General features: G+C 38.6%; 1 protein-coding gene across 4 annotated transcripts; it reads left to right on the forward strand.

Annotated features, from left to right (window-relative positions):
• Positions 1–382: 382 nt before the first annotated feature.
• LOC126379148 (uncharacterized) lies at positions 383–12,199 on the forward strand. Of its 4 annotated transcripts, XM_050027794.1 has the most exons (13): positions 383–508; positions 1,689–1,878; positions 2,221–2,363; positions 3,020–3,157; positions 3,653–3,775; positions 4,944–5,036; positions 6,426–6,565; positions 7,395–7,490; positions 8,875–8,979; positions 9,884–10,036; positions 11,083–11,711; positions 11,760–11,784; positions 11,845–12,199. In XM_050027794.1, exons 1-13 carry the CDS (start codon positions 445–447, stop codon positions 12,049–12,051), a joined length of 2,106 nt encoding a protein of 701 aa, XP_049883751.1. In that variant the 5' UTR covers positions 383–444; the 3' UTR covers positions 12,052–12,199. The 4 variants fall into 4 exon arrangements, with proteins under 4 accessions (XP_049883751.1, XP_049883750.1, XP_049883749.1 ...); XM_050027793.1 differs by having other exon boundaries at positions 11,083–11,784; XM_050027792.1 differs by having other exon boundaries at positions 11,760–12,199.
• The last annotated feature ends 8,751 nt before the right edge of the window (positions 12,200–20,950 follow it).

The following is a 20,950-nucleotide window of genomic DNA, read 5'->3' on the forward strand; positions in this document are numbered from 1 at the left end:
AATTATAAAGTAGTTTACTTAGTAAACAATAATATTATAAAATAATTAGCAAATTGCTGTTTATGTATATTATATACTGTATATTAAACTTCTAAATAAATATAATCTTGTATTCCTATCTTCGGTTACGTTTTGTTGTCAAATAAAGGATAACGACCTTGAGACTGTAAGCATTCCAATGTACACAGTTCTTTGATGTTTTATTGTTATTACTTAATGTTTTGTAAATTATATTTGGAAATTTGAACATAAATAATGAGTACTTCATTAACTACATGTCACTTTTTGTGTTCGTTAAGTATTTATTTTATAAATAATGGTTTTTGTTGCTCACTGTTTTCAACGTTTGCGTTTGCGTGACACGAAACTCTTGAAGAGCGAAACAAACATGGCTGCGTTGTTGAATGTCAACTACTAGTGAAAATGTGTAAAAAGTAAATAAAAATGTTTTCATCAATAACCTATGTGTTAATATGGATTTTTCCTACTTTATTTCACTCTGGGACATGTGAGTACCAATTTACACTTGTATGTATACAGTGGAAATCAATAAACTTGTTATAAATAATTCGCACATATTTCGGTTGTTTTTAGCCATTATTTTCGTTACGAGACCTTGTAAAGCGCATTAAAGTTGTTGAATTTGCTTATCTGCGGCATTAAAAACAAGGTTCTGCACTGTTTGCCTTGAAAACACCTTAAAAAATGTATTGTGCGCGCGTTTCTATTTTTACAAACAAAATATTTTTTTTGTGTTTCTAACGGGAATTTTGGCGATAGGTAGGCTATCCTTTCACTTTTGCAATGTCTTGTTTACTTATTCAACGCTAAAACAAGCGTTATATCATTTTTGCAAATTGTAGTTTTCTCTCACATACATAATAAATACCTAATATTTGAGTAAACTGTTTAAACAAGAAAAGTAAACATATTTTATTCACTATCACTATATTCAGTTATAGTAAGGTTTTTATTGGTAATGGTCAAAAGTATAATGAGGTTAGAACAGGTTTCTTGAAGGACAAAAAACACATTACATATTGAGCATGATGATATTTTTAACTTATCCCTTCTTATTTTTTTTTGTTTTTCTTTTGGAATGGAATAAACATCCACAATGCCTTTGCCAAAGGGCAAACTGACACTACTAACTCATAAAAAAATCAAAGCAATATTATTTAAAGAAGTAAAAATTTATTTTGTATTATAATATTGTTATTGACAGTTAATATATTTGTCCCTTTTCTTTTTATCAGATAAGAAGATGACAAGCATAATACATATGTGTCATGTTTTTTAAAATGAGATGCAACTAATATTTACTAGGTATTTTATTTACATGTAAAACATGTTTTGTCACGTATCACTTGTCTTTTTTTGTTTTAGGTAGTAGTCTGTCTGTATATTGTACATTTTTTATATATACAAAACTCAAGCCTATTTCCCACTGGGGTAAGCAGAGACTAAGGAATTCCATTTGCTTCCATTCTGACACACTTCCCATGCTTCCTCCACATTCATCAATCATTTCATACACGCAAGCCGGTTCAGAGTACCATACTGAACCTAAGGACATCTCCAAATTGGTCAATTACATACATTTACATATAACATACTTCCCTGTCTTCCCTGCCAGCCTTACCAACAATCTTTGCTTCCTAACTTCTAATTTGTATTTAATTCAAAAGGTTTCGGTGAACCAATCCAGCCATACCTCTCGATGTACACTCCCGGGGAGGTAGAGTACACGGATGTCCTGGTACGGAGGGTTGGGGACAACCTAACGCTGGTCTGCGAGCTCAAGGGTGACTCTCTGCCCACACCGAGGAAGTACGCTTGGAGCTACGTGCCCGCTGATAACTCGACTGACGATAACAGGTACACGAGACAAATTATAATAGGTATGTCACACGTAAAATCTAGAAATGAAAACAAAATCCTTATTAAGTTCATTGAAATGCGGTTAAAACATATTATATTAACTGCTTATCATGAAAAACATGTAAGCACCGTCTGAAATATTACATTCTATTGTGATTTTCTTCGACAAATACTCGATTACGTGGTTTTCATAACACTTACATTTACATTGCTCATATGTGGCTGTAAATATCATTTTTTATTTTAAGGGGCTGAGGGGTGCCACTTTGAGGTCTTGCACCAAATATTTTGCTAGGGCTGCCACTGTGCATGTGTGTAGTGTGTATTTGTCAATTTCAGCAGGCCGTACTACTCGGAGCCGCGAGGCCCCACCCTGGCCAGCCGCCTTACCCGCCTGGGGCTGACACTGGCTGACAGCGGACATTACTTCTGCAACACACCACCGTACAGCATCGTCAAGTTTATTCTCGTGCAGACTAGAGGTGATTGAACAAATTTACCATCCCTGCTAATATTATAAATATAGTATGATAAATATAAATTGTATCACTGACTAATAATTAAGTATGTTGTCCTCTCTACCAGTTGCAGTGCCCTTTACCGGGTCCATGTTGATACTATAACACTTACTTCTGTATTTTTATAACACCACAATCTGTACAAACACATAGTCGCAATAAAACATTTCTATTTCTAAATGGCAAAGTAACGCTGTCTGTTACAAATTCACGCCAAAACTATTTGTAGTGTGTACCTCCACACTCATTATATGCAAGTGGTCTATATCTCTCTATATTATATTGGGTGTTAGTGACATTGTAACGAATACTGAGGGGGATGATTCAGACCATGATTCCGAGTTGATATCAAGTGGAATTGTTCATCGCAAAATTCATAATTTGTTTAGTTTTTTTTTATTATTTTCAATTCTATACTTTTCTCTCTTTCCTTATTTAAAGAGCTGCGCTCTTGTCGGTGGAGACAAGATGGAGTCTATACTTTTGCGATGGAAAATTCCACTTGATATTAACTCAGAATAATCAGCTGAATCATCACCCTCAGTATTCGTTACGATGTCCCTTACACCCTGTGTACACACATGCATGATGTTATGTTATTATATTATAACTCTTCCCAGGTCCGAAGCAGTGCGCACGCGGCGCGTTCTGGTGCGGCAAACACTGCGTGCTGCCTAACTACGTGTGCGACGGGTTCAAGGACTGCGTCCGCGGCGAGGACGAGGCGCCCGAGTTGTGCATGCACCAGCCTTGCTCGCGTCAGTATAAACTAGTTCACGCTTCTTGCTAGTGGTATTTTGAAAAGCGTTAATAGTAATAATAACTCCTACAGCAGCGTCACGAGATGGCGCTAGTGGTCTTTTAAAACGCGCTTTCAATCCTTTCCATATATCCCACTTTGGAGTCGGAGTGTTGTCTGTTGTTATGGCTGAGAAACTGTAGCACGACACCAACTAATTTATTTTATACTATACTCCTTATACAACGGCAACTCCACTCCCCACCAGCGTTTGAGCTAGGTTTACCTCACCCCCCACGAACAAAGTATAAACTTGAATAAGATCTTAAATCAGTCAGACGTCACATACACATCTGTGCATCGGGCATCTGCGCGTGTACGATAATGTCAATGTGTAGTGTCTGTGTAACACGAGGTTGTTTATATGAAGTGCCTGGAGTGTGACTAGTCTGCGACAAACTGTGTATGGAACTTACCGTTATCAGTGAAGTAATGTTAACAATATCCCCCACAGGTCCGGACAAGCTGAACTGCTCGAGCGGGCGCTGCATCCCGGCGGGCGCGTGTTGCCGCACCGCCAGCCTGTGCCAGCAGCCCGCCTGCTGCGAGGAGCACCCCAAGTACTCGCGGGGAGAAGGTGATATACCTACACACACACAGGCACACACACACACACACACACACATACACACATAAACACAAATACACACACACGCACACACGCACTCACCCACACACACACTCACCCTCTCATACACACATAAACACACGCACCCTCACGCGCAAATATACACACGCACACACACACACACACACACACACACGCACTCACCCACACACACACACGCACTCACCCACACACACACACGCACTCACCCACACACACACACACGCACTCACCCACACACACACACGCACTCACCCACACACGCACTCACCCACACACACACACTCACCCTCTCATACACACATAAACACAAGCCTTATTCAGCGATGGCCACCCTTAGACGGATTACATACTCTGGTTTCAATTACCCCAACCCGCTCCGTGATATCATCCATTCGAGTGTTGATGTTAGATTTCAAATCCGCAATATCCGATGAGACTTGCTTGAGGTCGTTTTGAATAAGCTGGAGAGTGGAGAACTGAGATTGTAAAGACTCCATCTTTGCAGAAATATCTCTGAGCACTTCCCTGAAGTTTAACGAGTCCTCACTCAAAGTCGTAGATTTGACCATCCTGGGAGTCGATGCATCCAGTGGCAGTCCAGACGAGAAACCGACGACCGTAGTACATGGCGAAGATTCGTTGATACCAGAAACTGAGGATGCTACATCCCGGCAATTCACACAACTCCAGGAATCACGCCCAATACCAAGTCTATTGAAGCCGCGTTCAGATATGCCCGCACAATTAAAATGGAATTTGTGTTTACATATGTAACACTCAGGACCATGACCGACGGACTCACTACACTTAGCACACCCACTTGTCATCATGTTGCACCAGCCCCAAAGTTGAACAACCCTGATAGAATAACGAATCGAATACGGAAGGAACGTGTATACCCAATGCGCTCGAGAGCCGTACTTGATATCAACTCAGAATCATGGCGAATTCGTTACGATGTCACTAACACCCTGTACGGTCACGAGCACTAATATGTATACACTTTGGTACCATGTCACATTAACTTTTTTGACAAATTGAACTGTAAGTCTCACTAAATGACAAATATGTTAATGCGACAGAGTCCTAAAGTGGGTACATTATATTGCTCATGACTGTATATGTTTGTGTGCAGGCTACATAGACGTGGAGTACCCGCCGCTGTTCGAGGACCGCCACGCCCCCGACGAGTACGGCTTCATACAGTCCACCATCTACACTGTTACTGGTACGATGTTTCTTTTAACATACGGTCACGATTATTATCATAATTAAAACACATAATAACGGGTTCTTAACGCGTTTAAAGCAGGGATAAGAGACTCCCGATATTTCGACACTGTTGCAAGTGCCATGATCACGGGATGACTGATGAGAGAGTGGAGTAGATAGATCCATAATTGGGGTAGTCAAAGGTACATCCATCGTGAGATGAACTAAGTACCCACACCTCACCGAGCTTTCTGTTAGACCAACGTGATAGGTGAGCCGTATCGCCGTCTATAATGGTCGAGGCAACTGTGTTAGTGAAAACTCTCTTGGATCTGATTTGGATAGTGGTGTAAAATAGCTATAAGAATTTGTAATAATAACATAACATAAACAGCCTATAACGTCCCACTGCTGGGCACAGGCCTCCCCTCAATCAACCGGAGGGGGTATGGAGCATACTCCACCACGCTGCTCCAATGCGGGTTGGTGGAGGTGTTTTACGGCTAATAGCCGGGACCAACGGCTTAACGTGCCCTCCGAAGCACGGAATCATCTTACTTATTCGGACAATCAGGTGATTCACGCCTGAAAAGTCGTTACCAAACAAAGGACAGTCTCACAAAGTGATTTCGACAATGTCCCCATCGGGAATCGAACCCGGACCTCCAGATCGTGAGCCTAACGCTCTAACCACTAGACCACGGAGGCTGGGAGGGTGTGTGTAATAGTGATGTGCCGGATCGTTAAAAATGTATATCCGCGGATACGGATCTGAATACGGATATTTAGTGTAAAGATCCGCGGATACGGATACGGATCTTTATTTTCTTATTCTTAATTTTATTATTAATCATAAGTTACTTATTACTTATTTCTTTAAGCTTTTGTATTGGTACCATTAGTAATCGATATTGAAGAGCGCGGTCTTCTAACACAGATGTTGTTCACTTAACAGAAGGCCGCTACACTTGGCAATGATTGTACCTTTTTGTTGAAATAAATAACTTTTTTCTTTTCTTTTTCTATTCGATAATGTTATAATTCGATAATATTATAAAATGTTATAATTTGCTAATATTGACCTCATTAACATTATAAAAAAAGATTAAAGTGATATTTTATCTTGCTTTCATTATAAAGATCTATGTAAATGTTTGCAATATAAAGGTGCCAAATATTTGATTTTAAGAAATAAAAACAATCTGAATGGAATTTTATAGTTTTTAATTTAATGATTCTACTTAATCACCTGACAAAGATCCGTAAAAGATCCGCGTGAAAAGTAACGGACACGGATACGGATTTTTTTTTATCTCGGATATCCGCGGATACGGATACGGATATTCGGAACATCACTAGTGTGTAATAATAAATATATAAATAAACTGCACTTAATCCCCAACAGCATGCGCGCTAATCTTCATGATAGCAGTGGTGCTGCTAGTGTCCGCCATCTGCAAGATGCACATGAAGCGAGCCGCCCTGCGCAGCTACACGCACGCTGAGCGAGCCACCAGGCAACACTATGAGCACCAATATGAACAGGTAAGAGCTTGGCGACGACTCTATATACACCAATATGAATAGGTGAGAGCTTGGTGGCGACACTGTGAACACCAATATGAACAGGTGAGAGCTTGGTGATGTCACTATGAACACCAATATGAACAGGTGAGAGCTTGGTTGCGACACTGTGAACACCAATATGAACAGGTGAGAGCTTGGTGATGTCACTATGAACACCAATATGAACAGGTGAGAGCTTGGTTGCGACACTGTGAACACCAATATGAACAGGTGAGAGCTTGGTGATGTCACTATGAACACCAATATGAACAGGTGAGAGCTTGGTTGCGACACTGTGAACACCAATATGAACAGGTAAGAGCTTGGTGACGACTCTATGTACACCAATATGAACAGGTGAGAGCTTGGTGATGTCACTATGAACACCAATATGAACAGGTGAGAGCTTGGTGGCGACACTGTGAACACCAATGAACAGGTGAGAGCTTGGTGATGTCACTATGAACACCAATATGAACAGATGAGAGCTTGGTTGCGACACTGTGAACACCAATATGAACAGGTGAGAGCTTGGTGATGTCACTATGAACACCAATATGAACAGGTGAGAGCTTGGTGATGTCACTATGAACACCAATATGAACAGGTGAGAGCTTGGTGATGTCACTATGAACACCAATATGAACAGGTGAGAGCTTGGTGGCGACACAACCGTTCGCCCCTCACGTGAGGTCATTTCTGTAACAAAATACCAGGCCTTGACGTGTACCATGACCCTCTAATTAAATACATAGGAAAAATCTTGGACTATGTCAAGATGATATTGATTGTAATGTGACATGCGCAGGCGCACCGCTTCCCGCCGTGCTACGAGGCGTCCCGCCTGCTGGAGCAGCAGCGCGCGGGGCTCGCGCCCGCCAGCCCCGCGCGGGCGCCGCTGCAGGTACGCGTGCTCGTCATCACAAACACTCAAATTTTATCGAAAAAAATTCTAACTCGGACGGGACTTGAACCCGCGGCTCTTGTCAAGCCGGGACGAGCGTGTTAACCATTACACCACCGGGTCCTCCTCCTGTCCGTGCGGAATTCTTTCGATCTATGTTTTGTCGCAGATGGCATTCCATCTGCGACAAATCTACAATAAGCCTTCTTCTTTGCGATCTTGGCGGTAATTTGACATTTGCGCATATAAAAGTAAGTGCGCAATGCAAACAAATGTCAAATAGCAATATTGCTATCTTAGATGAATTGCTTTGATGTGGCCATTTTAACCCCCCTCACCTCATTTCCTAATAATTAATAAAAAAAATAAATAATAATTATGAGTTCTAGTAACTTGAATAAAGAATTTAATAATAGGTGTCACACAACATTTAAATTATACTGTCTTAAGGGGCCTCTACGTGTTGGCTTCGGCCCTACGCACGCCTTTCTAACGTAATTATCATGGATAAACTTAAACAATGTAACATTTTTGAATTTACGTCATTTCGCAAGGTGTTATGGCTGAGGAGAAAAAATGTCAAGAAACTGCAACAGCAACACATCTTTTAAATCAATGAGGGTACATTACAAGTTATTTAATAACTAGAGGAACACATTCGATACCAGACATTTTTATCATTTAGGTAGTCATTAATCTTATAATACTTATGTTTAATTTACGTGAGTTAAATACGTGAGTTTTAAATTTATTATCTGACAAATTATCTGGTATATTATTGTAAAAACGTATACTTAGTCCTGGATCACCACCACGGACACTGTTGATCACTATGGTGACAGCTGACCAGCTCATCTCCATATACAGGGTGTTAGTGACGAAAACTTTGGGGGATGATTCAGACTATGGTTCTGAGTTGATTTTCTGACAAATTTAAACTAAAGTTATTACTGTTACTGTTTTGTTATTAACAAATTATGAGTCCTAGTAACTTCTTCAAAAAAAAACTTGAACAACGAACTAACTTAACTAACTAACTGTTGAGTTAGTTAAGAGAATTTTAAGAGAATGTTAAGAGATTTTTTTAAGAATTTTTGAATTTTTTTTTTATGTTTTTGAGAGATTTTTTTAAGAATTTAAAAAAACTTAACAGTTAGTTAAGTTAGTTCGTTGTTCAAGTTTTTTTAAATTCTTAAAAAAATCTCTCAAAAAAATTAAAAAAAAAAAAATAATTCTTAAATATTCTTATTATTATTAATAATAATTAATTTAAAAATAGTAATAATTACTAATCACGCCACTACTCTGCCGGCACGTCGGGCCTCCACCCCGTCGTGCCGCCCGACTAGTGCGCTTTACCGACTAGTCGGCATGTCCCCCGCAGTGCGACACGTCGTGCGACGCGGGCGGGGCGGAGGCCGCGGGGGGCGGGGAGCAAGGGTTCGGGCTGGCGAGGCTCTCCGCTATATTCTCGTCGAGATACCGGCAGGTGGGTGTACAGACGCTACCACGATGTCATTGCTGCCGTGTCTAACGCGCGGGTGCGAGCGAGACAGGCAGACATTGTGTGACTGTGTGTGTACGGTCACGAGCATTAATATGTATACACTTTGGTACCATGTCACATTAACTTTTTTGACAAATTGAACTGTAAGTCTCGCTAACTGTCAAATGTGTTAGTGCGACAGAGTCCTAAGGTGGGTACATTATATTGCCCATGACTGTACGGGAGCGTGTGGATGTGTGTGCACGTACGTGTGCGGGTTTATGTGGACATGTGTGTATGTGTGTGTGTGTTAATTAAAACACATAATAACGGGTTCTTACCGCGTTTAAATGGGGATATGAGACTCCCGATATTTCGACACTGTTGCAAGTGCCATGATCACGGGATGACTGATGAGATTGGAGTGGAGTAGGTAGATCCATAATTCCATTTAAACGCGGTAAGAACCCGTTATTATGTGCTTTAATTATGATAATAACCGCGTAAACTGAAAACAATGTATGTGTGTGTATGTGGGTTTTTTTGCGTGAGTGTGCGGACGTGTGTGTGGATGGGAGCGTGTGTGTGTGTGTGTGTGTGTGTGTGTGTGTGTGTGTGTATATGTGTGTGAATTGGTGGGAGCGTGTGGATGTGTGTATGTAAGTGTATATGTGTGAGTTTGTCTCTGTGAGAGTGTATGTGTGTGTGTGTGAGAGAGAGAGAGAAAAAGAGAGCGTGTGTGTGTGCGTGTGAAGTGTGTATGTGAATATGTAGTTGTGAGGGTGTGTTCGTGAGGGTGTGTTCGTGAGTGTGTGTTCGTGAGTGTGTGGATGTGTGTGTGTGTGTATATATATTAGTGTGTGTAAAAAAAGTGTAAAAAAAATATACATACGTGTTTGTCTGTCAGGTGCCGACCCAGTGCCTGGACGTGGAGATGACGGACGTGCGGTCCGCGTCGTGCAACACGTCCCCCACCAGGGGCCGCCCGCGGCCCCGGCTGGACCACTACCGCAGCCCCACGTACTGCGACCTCAACACCGATCTCTTCTTCAATCCTGAGGTACTCACATATTTGTAACATAACATCACGCCTGTATATCCAAAAGGGTAGACAGAGATGTGTATACACTCACTCCTCGCCAGCTATGTTCAAGTCCCATGTAATAGGGGGCGAGGCTATTGCCATTAACCGGGCACAAAGCCTGGAAACCACCTGATATCAATTATCTACGATCCAAAGTTGACCTTCTATCGTGTGGGTTGTGAGGCGGATTACCAACCTCATCAACCCTGATGTCAGGGTTGCTATTGAGCCGCCAAAGGCCCCTGACATGGCTCATATTCATATTCATTTATTTCGTAATAGTTATATTACATGTCATATGGAAAATATAATAATACAATAATGGTACTTAAGTACTAAGCGGTTAATTTTAAAGTTAAAAATTCTATAGAAAGTGTGTTCGAGTAGCCAGCATTTAAGCCTAATTTTAAAACATTTCAATGATGGCGCGTCAACGATTGATTTAGGCAATCTGTTATACACGGTTGGTCCTGTCACATGAGTCAGTTTGCTGGACTTGGCGAGTCTGTGTCTGACAGGTTGGAGTCTATTCGCATGCCGTAGTGTTTTTACGGCCTGGTCCCCGCGCAGTAGATACCCGTCAATATGTGTGTATACGTACACAGCAATTTGAAAAATTACGATAGACGGGAGTGTAAGTATTTCCAGCTCATGTAACGACTACTAACTTACATCAGTAAGTAGTAACCGGGACTAACGGCTTAAAGCGCCTTCGGAAGCACGGATCATCTTACTTTCGGACAATCAGGTGATCAGCCTGTAATGTCCTAAACAAACTAGGGATCACAAAGTGATTTTTGTGATATGTCCCCACTAGGATTAAACTAACTAGGCTTTAAGCGATAACACCGCCATTTGCCATTTATTTAGTTAAGAGTCTTTTTGTAATTATTTCTTTTTATTTTGGTGCAATAAAGTGTATTTGTAGTGTATTGTTGTATTGTAGGATTCGAACCCGGGGCCTCCGGATCGAGAGTCCAACGCGCAACCACTGGTTATTATTAATTTTGAATTCGTTTCAGGTATCCAACTGCGGCCGCGAACTGAACTACATGGCTACTCCGATGGAGTTCTTCAGACGCCGCACTCTTCGCAACATCGACCTGCGCCCCAGGTCGCTGACGCTCCAGCTGGGCAGGTTCCAGCTGAGCATACCCAGGTTAGGCCGGAGACAGAGCTTAGAACGGCGGCCAGACACGCCCAACGTAGCCGAACTAAATATAGACGACTTAGATTTCGTCCGGTTAGATGGTAACGAGACGTACACACTAAACGGTCGGACTATACGGCTTTTGGGCGCGAACTTCGAGAACTATCCAGGGTTGAACGACGCCACGGCCAGGCCGCCTCCATACACGGACGCGATGAGGTACAAACTGTACGGACCACCGCCGGAATACCTCAGCAGGGACACCTTGAACAACGAAAGAGAGGAGAACACAAATAACACAGAGGTGCAAGCGAGACGGAACGTCGAAATGCCGCCATGTTACGACGAGCTGGCAACCCCAGGCGATAGCAACGCTGAAGCGGCGAATATAGTTACCGATAACGTTATACAAAGCCCCGATACCAGTAACGGTAACGTAGTTGTTGCCGCTGTTGAAAATAACGTTATAAATAACACTTCTCATAACGTTACAAATAGCAACTCTCATAACGTTATAAATAACGCTCCAAATAACGTTACAAATAACACTTCTCATAACGTTATAAATAACACTTCTCATAACGTTATAAATAACGCTTTTCATAACTACACAAATGACGTTACAAATAACACGTCTCATAACATTATAAATAACGCTCCAAATAACGTTACGAATAACGCTTCACATAACGTTACAAGTAACGTTGAGAATCTAAGCTCAGTTATAGATAATCTCCCAGCTATCGATAGCGATATCAACGCAAATGAAACTGATACTCGTTATAACGTTATAACATGCAACGTGGATAACGCAGTTATAACGAATAACAACGAATGTTAGTTGCTATATATTGGGCGTTATTTGGTTTGAAATGATGATAATTTTGAGTTTGATTTGGTAAAAAAATTGTCGAGAGGTAGGTAAACCAACCCAATACAGGTTAGGTTAGGTCACATACCTCCGAAAAGCGGTTTTCGGGAATCTGGGTTTCCTCCACTAAGCACGTGATAATCATTTATAACCCAAACATGATCATGGATAAAAACTGGCTATTTTTCCCACCAGCGGGGTTAAAATGGCCACATCGAAGCAATTCATCTAAGAAAACAATATTGTTAGAAATCAGAAGTGGTAGGAATTTCAAGAAAAGATTGGATTAAACTCACAAACCTCCTTACAATAACAAACACTTATTTTACCAACTTTTCACATAACACAAGCTTAAAATGTTTAGTTATCACTGAATACAAATCAAAATACACGTTTTAAATACAGCAAGTCACGTTTACACAATATTTTCTACCCGAAAGAAGAAAAACGTTTTCATAGCAAAAAGACCGCCATTCGCTATATCCAAAAAGCCACCTCCAGTTACTTGTTTCTATTTACTAAGCAAAGGCCTTGACGCATACAGCCATGTTTCGAAATTTTATAAACGACTGTCATAACAATATTGCAATTTGATATTTGCGCACATAAAAGTAGGTGCGCAATGCAAACTTATGTCAAATAGCAATATTACTTTCTTAGATGAATTGCTGCAAAGTGGCATTTTTAACCCTCCAGGTGTCGCTACTGTCGAGTGTTCTTAAATATTAACAGTTCCCCATACTACTTGAGTGAACAAACATATTAAAAAAATATATATCTTTATTTCGGAAATTAATCCATATATTGTTAGTACAGTGACTTACAAATTAGGTTAGTAATTAAATTTAAGTAAGGATTGAGAAAATTGAGAAAATTAATTCATATAAGACCTACCTTTGGTCCCTGAACAGCACACATGAGTCTGGACCCAATGTTTTATAAACGGGCTGTCTGGCATCTCACTAATCAACTTGAGAATATATTGTTTGAGTATTTGAATATATTGTTTTGGTTATTATTTTTACACTGTAAACCTTTGCGCAGCGTTTAACTGCAAAATCATAGTGTTGTATTTATTCCCTAAAGATCGGAAAGAAGAAAATTGCATTTTCTTCTTCGCTACTCATCCTTCAGACGGGATACACTCCACGTTGCTCCACATTTTATAGCAATTTATCACGAATTTCAGCTGGACACTATGGAGAACTGTCACCATTTAGGAACACTCAACAGTGCTGCCACCTACATTTCAGCTTCTAGTTTTTATCCTCATTCGAAAACAATTTCGAATATACATTGTTTTAAGTTTACGCGGTTATTATCATAATTAAAACACATAATAACGGGTTCTTACCGCGTTTAAATGGGGATATGAGAGATCAGTCATCCCGTGATCATGGCACTTGCAACAGTGTCGTAATATCGGGAGTCTCATATCCCCATTTAAACGCGGTAAGAACCCGTTATTATGTGCTTTAATTTCGAATATCATTAGGACACACATTTTGAACCAATCAAAATAAAAAAAAAATGTTTTGAAATAAGATCTATGCATAAGAAAATAACGTCAAAGATATTGTATCTAGTTAAATATATTATAACACAAATATAATTAAGTATAGAAGAGATTAATACACACATAATAGCCTATATACGTCCCACTGCCGGGCACAGGCCTCCCCTTAATCAACCGGAGGGGGTATGGAGCATACTCCACCACGCTAAATACTACAAAACCACATAACATAGCAGGGATAGGTAAAGGTGTATAAAACACCCACTCCTCGCCAGTTATGTTCAAGTCCTATGTTATAGGGGCGAGCCTAATGCCGTTGACCGGGCACAAATCCTGGAAACCACGTGATATCAATTATCTATAAACTCATGAAGTCGAATTCAGTGGTCAATAATAACCCTGACACCAGGGTTGATGAGGTTGGTAATCCACCTCACAAACCACACGATAGAAGAAGAGGTTGAAAGCTCGAGTTAGGATTGGAACTCGTTACATTATGATGTATTGACTTACACCATCACCTCCCTAGCTTATGGGGGTCGCTCCGCGAAGCCTGTGAAAACCCCAGGAGGCTTCTGAGCTTCTGGAAGGAGATAGGTTGGCTTACGTAGTCAACGGTTACACGCATAATGGGCCATCTTAGAGTCTAAATGCGGAAAACAGAGCCCACTAACATAACATAACATCACCTCTCTAGCATTATCCCGTTATTCACAAGGTCCGCTTACCTAACCTGAAGATTTGACAGGTCCTGTTTTTTACAGAAGCGACTGCCTGTCTGACCTTCCAACCCGCGAAGGGAAAACCAGCCCAATACAGGTTAGGTCACATACCTCCGATGCATTTCTCGGGAATGTGGGTTTCCTCACGATGTTTTCCTTCACCGCTGAGCAAGTGACTCTTCACTACAAATCAAATATACTTCATTACACAAATACATAACACATTGATTATGCGGCCTTATTACTCTAAAGCAATTGCTACAGAGTTTTTATGACACAAAATACTCATTACTTCACTGCCATTAGAGAATATGATAATTTATTTATTCTTCACGCTATACCACGTGGCGGGTTCGGCAGGCAAAAAAAATGCGAATCCAAAATTATTTTGGGATTAAAGCTTAACACACGCTAGTATCCCTAATAGGGTGGATAGAATAAAAATAAGAAGACGACCAACCTCATCAACCCTGGTGTCAGGGTTACTATTGAGCCGCCAAAGGCCCCTGATATGGCTCATGTAACGACTACTTACTTAACATCAGTAAGTAGTAACGACTACATACATTAAAAAAAAATTAAAGCGGCTAAGTTGTAAAAAAACTAATTTCTACCTATACATGGGTATAATCACGCCGTGGGTATAATCCAACCCTAAAGGGTTGGACAGAGGAGAATTTCTTCTATACTAATTATGTTTTGTGATAATACACTATGCCAGCACTCGACTTTGCTTGCCTATTTTTAATAGAATAGTGCCTTATACACAGTCACAAATTAAAGAGATTATTATAGTTAACGGAAATATAGATCAGTTTTTTTTTACATTGTAACATAATATAAGTAGTGGTTACTGTGGTCCTGTGGTATGGTCACGAGCATCAATATGCATACACTTTGGTACCATGTCACAAATGGCATTAAAAAAAAAATGTCGTGACCAGATCTTAGAATTGATTATTTCATAATGTGCTCGATCATTTCATGAAATAGTATATCACTTGTTGGCCACATCATGATGTGGTTTGGCCAGATCAATGAACACAAAACGTTCAACGATATGACCAACTAAATGCATGATTACTTCATGATATGGCCAAACGTTGGCGATCGTATCGTAAAATTAGTAACATTATCATCACATCATGTAATGATCAATTCTAAGATCTGGCCACGACATATATTATGGATCAACATACAACCTTTCTTGATATTATTCTCGATATGGATAATATTAACATTTGTAAATGAAAAAAAAAACTGATTTATTTTATCAATAGCAACATTAAATTAGGACTTAAAACTCAATAATAAATAAGTTAAAAATCATGTTTAGAAACACTCAACTTATATTTTTTACGTGAAATTTATTATTTACTTAAAAATAATTTGAACCTGACACGTTTAGTATGAGTTTTCAAGTAGTGTTGCCATCGAAGAAAACAAAAGTATCGATTGACGAATTTTCCAATCGACGTTCCCCAAAACACACGATAGAGTGCGCTGTTCAATTTCAACGTGACAATTACCTACTTTCTCGTTGCTGGGGTACATAATTATTCAAAAAAGAATTATATAAAACTAATTGTTGCTTGATATTTGGATTACATTATGTATAGAATTATGTTGCTACCTATATTGCTTCTCTTTATTTGCTTTTCTTTATTTTTTTTATTTTTTTTCTCTTTTTTTTTCTTTATTTTGATCAGAATAATAATGGGTGGAAGTTGTAATTGTGCCTGGGTGTAATAAAAACGGTCATAATTTATATCCAAAAACAAAGATAAAAGTTACATATGTCTGTTATCGATGAAATAGAAGTTTAAACGGAGTAAAAACTTAACAACGCCATCTATCGTGTTTTTGGGGAACGCCGATTGGAAAGTTCCTTATTTCAAATAGAATCGATTGTTAGTCACTGATACTGTTGCTTCAAACTATTGCAAGAACAATCGATTTTAAAATCGGCGCAAGAATAGTCATAAGCAATGACGAACTTTTCAGGCTACCTTCCACATACATACATAAACTCACGCCCGTAATCCCTAATGGGGTGGGCAGAGCCACAAGTAATCAAAGACAACTTGCAGCCACTGTTGATACGAATTCCAAAGATGGATATGATGAACCTTATGGTGATACCTTCCAATCTCATCGATAACAGACAATGCATCTTTCATCTTTGTTTTTGGGTATAAATGATGACCCTTTTTATTACACCTAGACACAATTACAACTTCCACCCATTATTATTCTGACCGAAATAAAGAGAAGCAATATAGGCAGCAACATAATTCTATACATAATGTGATCCAAATATCAAACAACAATTAGTTTTATATAATGCTTTTTTGAATAATTATGTACCCCAGCAACGAGAAAGTAGGTAATTGTCACGTTGCAATTGAACAGCGCACTCTATCGTGTGTTTTGGGGAACGTCGATTGGAAAGTCCTTCATACCATCGATAATAAAGTTTTGTGACGATACTATCAAACATGGTATAAGAAGACTAAGTATGCTCAATCCTATGACAAGCCGCCATTGCTAGCCCTTTGATGACGTAAGTGTTACCACTGTGTTACCATTAAATTGGTATCGCCGACGTTTCAAGAACGTAAATTTTATTAATGAAATTTAAGTGAATTACTGATTAATATCTTTAATTACTATATTACTTGTCACATACAGGGTGTTAGTGACATCGTAACGAATACTGAGGGGGTTGATTCAGATCATGATTCTGAGTTAAAATCAAGTGGAATTTTCCGTCGCAAAATTCATGTTTTTTTTTTAGTTTTTTAAAATTATTTTCAATTCTATTCTTTTGCGATGGAAAATTCCACTTGATATTAACTCAGAATAATCTGATGAATCATCCCTCTCAGTATTCGTTACGATGACACTTACACGGTACACCCCGTGCAAGTACATACGGTAGCCATATAAGTAGGTATGGGTGTTAGTGACACCGTAACGAATACTGAAGGGGATAGTTCAGACCATGATTCTGAGTTGATATCAAGTGGAATTTCGTGTCAAAAAATTCATGAAAATTTTTCTTTTCTTTTTAATTATTTTCCAGTCCATACTTTTGCGACGGAAATTTCTACTTGATATCAACTCAGAATCATGGCCTGAACCACCCCTGAAAGTTTTCGTTACGATGTCACTAACACCCTGTATATAAAACTCATTAAAACGGTAAGTAAATCGTACACATACATACATAAACTCACGCCTATTTCCCACCGGGGTAAGCAGAGACTATAGAATTCCATTTGCTTCGATCCTGACACACTTCTCTAAATCGTTTACTAAAACTTCAAAATTGCCTTGCAAAGTAAATATAAAAACTTTTGTCGTGGGTAATTTATTTTTACGAATTGGCAACGCATTACGGGATGACGTCAGCTGGGGTAACCTTGAAATGTTAGCTGTCAGTTTTGAGCATAAGTACCTGATTTTCTTATACCATGCTATCGACAATTCAGCAACAGTATTTTGTAGTAAATCTTTGGAATGCATTTTTAAGTTTTATTGATCAAATTCACTGTGCGAATTTCGTTAGCGCGTTTCAGGACCGATGAGCGCCATCTGTATTGTATAGGCGGAACTAAATGGTCAACTACTTCAGTACATGAAATCACTCCCATTGTATCTTATTGGGGTGAGCAGTGCCACAAATAATCAGAAGATGAATTGAAGCTGCTTTTGGGTGAATCTCAAAATGTGTCAAGTTTGATGGCGACTGTCATATAATTTTTTCGTGAAAAATTGGGGAAATTGGGAAAATTGGGAATTGAAAAATTCCTTTTTCATGTCGGAACCGAGGATCCTTTTGGATCTTTTTCATGTCGGAACCCAATTTTTCACGAAAAAATAATATGAAATTTCGCCACCAAACTTGAAATTTTGAGATTCACCCTTTTGCAAAATAAAACTTAAAAAATGAATCCAGATATTTTAAAATTTAATTTTGTAAGATATATTTTAATGAAGTTGCCATACTTATTAACGACTTTATTACCATTTTATTATTAGTTATTAATGATAGTTTTTATTGTTTAATAGTTATTATTATTATTAATTATGATTTGTATTTTATAGCGACAGTGATACTCAGATTAAGTGTAAATATTTATTTTAGGTTAGTTTGTTGTATTGGGATGACGCTTAATACCGAAATTCACGCGCTTGATACCTAATCGGGTGGGCTGAGGCATAAGCCAACCCGCAGTCACTCTTGATATTCGTCCCAATATGGTTATGATGAACCACATGGTGACAGGTCATAAATTCTCAATTCATAATTAGTCTAGATAAGAACTAAGTACTTCCTAGATAAGGACTTAAGTATTTCCTAGATAAGAACTTGAGTACTTTCTAGCTAAGTACTTAAGCACTTTCTAGATAAGAACTTAAGTGTTTCCTAAATGAGGACTTGAGTACTTCCTAGATAAGGACTTAAGTACTTTCTAGATATGGGCTTACTTTCCAGTGATAGACTTACCACAACAGCTAGTATTTGAAGCGTCATTCTTTTATTTTTTTAGTTATGTTATGTCTTCCTTTACTGCCCTTATGTTAGTTTTGTTCAGTTTAATTTTACAAACAAGTTTTCAGTAAAACATGCATGTACGCATTGACGGGAGACATAAAATTGACATAAATTGGATTGTGGTCACATGGCTATAGATACATACACAAACTCACACCGGAACATAAAATTTTAGTTTGCATCTTTTATCTTTGTGTGTATGATGAACCACATGGTGACAGATCATAAATTCTCAATTCATAATTACTGTCTAGATAAGAACTTCAGTACTTTTTAGATAAGGACTTAAGTACTTTCTAGATAAGAACTTGAGTACTTTCTATATAAGGACTTAAGTACTTTCTATATAAGGACTTAATAATTTTCTAAGTAAAAACTTCGGTACTTCCTAGATAAGGACTTAAGTACTTTCTAGATAAGAACTTGAGTACTTCCTAGATGAGGACTTGAGTACTTTCGTTTGCGACTTGAGTACATGATTTTAGTTTGCATCTTTTATCTTTCTGGGTATGATGGATGACCCTTGTTATTAAACTTTTTCTATTCTTACGAAGCTTCGGTTTTTTTGATGAGAAGTGTATTAAATGTTACTTCACCCACACATATCGCTTAGATTTTAGCACAATATGGTTGTTTATTAATTAGATAGTGGATAGTTGAACTGAAAGGGGGTAGGCAGGCGGTATACGGTATAGATTACACACAGCGATGTGCCGTTATCGGGAATATTCTCACTTTATGTAAAAAAGCTTATAAGATTAATGACTACCTAAATGATAAAAATGTCTGGTATTGAATGTGTTCCTCTAGTTATTAAATAACTTGTAATGTACCCTCATTGATTTAAAAGATGTGTTGCTGTTGCAGTTTCTTGTCATTTCTTCTCCTCAGCCATAACACCTTGCGAAATGACGTAAATTCAAAAATGTTACATTGACCTTCAACAAGTTTATCCATGATAATTACGTTGAATAAATGATTCTGATTCTGATTTTTTTGGATACGTTGCCGGTTGTAAAAATGCGCAATGTTAAATAATGAGCGTTACTACCTTGACTTTAGGCAGATAGAATCAGAGTACAAGAAAAAACAATTTGAGAAAAGCAACCAGTGCTTTTTAAAATAGTTTTTATAGGAACATTCAGAAATCAGACTCATTTATTCAGCGTAAACATCAGTATCATGGATAAACTTGTTGAAGGTCAATGTAACATTTTTGAATTTACGCCATTTCGCAAGGTGTTATGGCTGAGGAGAAGAAATGACAAGAAACTGCAACAGCAACACATCTTTTAAATCAATTAGGATACATTACAAGTTATTTAATAACTAGAGGAGCACATTTTTTTATAATTCCCACTTTGGGAACATTCTTGAGAGCGGCACATAACTGGTTGTACGGTCACGAGCATTAATACGTATACACTTTGGTACCATGTCACATTGACTTTTTTGACAAATTGAACTGTAAGTCTCACTAAATGTCAAATATGTTAGTGCGACAGAGTCCTAAAGTGGGTATATTATATTGCTCATGACTGTACTTATAAAACCTATTTTATTAATGTTGAAAGAAAGAAAAGATATTCGGCAAAACTTAAATTAGGAATTAGAAGTAATTAACATAATATCACGCTTGTACCCCCAAAGGGGTACGCAGAGGTGTGTAGTAAGTGTATCGCCTGCCTTAAATACCTTTTGCTTGCCTTGTACAAATACAACAACATAGCGTCACGCCCGTGTCCCCAAAGGGGTTGGGCAGCGGTGTATAGTGTTGCAAACATAACAGCGATGTTGCCATTAAACATAAATTAGGAAAATTATAAATTTGAAAACCTCTTATAAATGAATTGATGTAGTACTTAACCCACATACATTCATAAGATCGCGCCTATTTCCAATTGGGGTAGGCAGAGACCACGAAAAATAAAGATCTTAAATGTTAGTGAGAAAGTTATATATTTTGACTAAAAAATAATAAAGTATTTTAATCACTTTTTAATATTACAAATCATATTATTCACGCCTGCAATCCCTACCGGTGTAAGCAGACCTCAAGTCACAACAATT

The sequence above is a fragment of the Pectinophora gossypiella genome, chromosome 28, assembly GCF_024362695.1.
Source record: "Pectinophora gossypiella chromosome 28, ilPecGoss1.1, whole genome shotgun sequence".
Taxonomy (NCBI): Eukaryota; Metazoa; Arthropoda; class Insecta; order Lepidoptera; family Gelechiidae; genus Pectinophora; species Pectinophora gossypiella.

Bases quoted from the DNA above. Each gene is read 5' to 3' on its own strand.
- LOC126379148 (XM_050027791.1), top strand. From the start codon at position 445: ATGTTTTCATCAATAACCTATGTGTTAATATGGATTTTTCCTACTTTA. The intron at 3,776-4,943 runs GTGATATACCTA...GTTTGTGTGCAG, and splicing joins CAAGTACTCGCGGGGAGAAG to GCTACATAGACGTGGAGTAC. The intron at 5,037-6,425 runs GTACGATGTTTC...AATCCCCAACAG, and splicing joins CACCATCTACACTGTTACTG to CATGCGCGCTAATCTTCATG.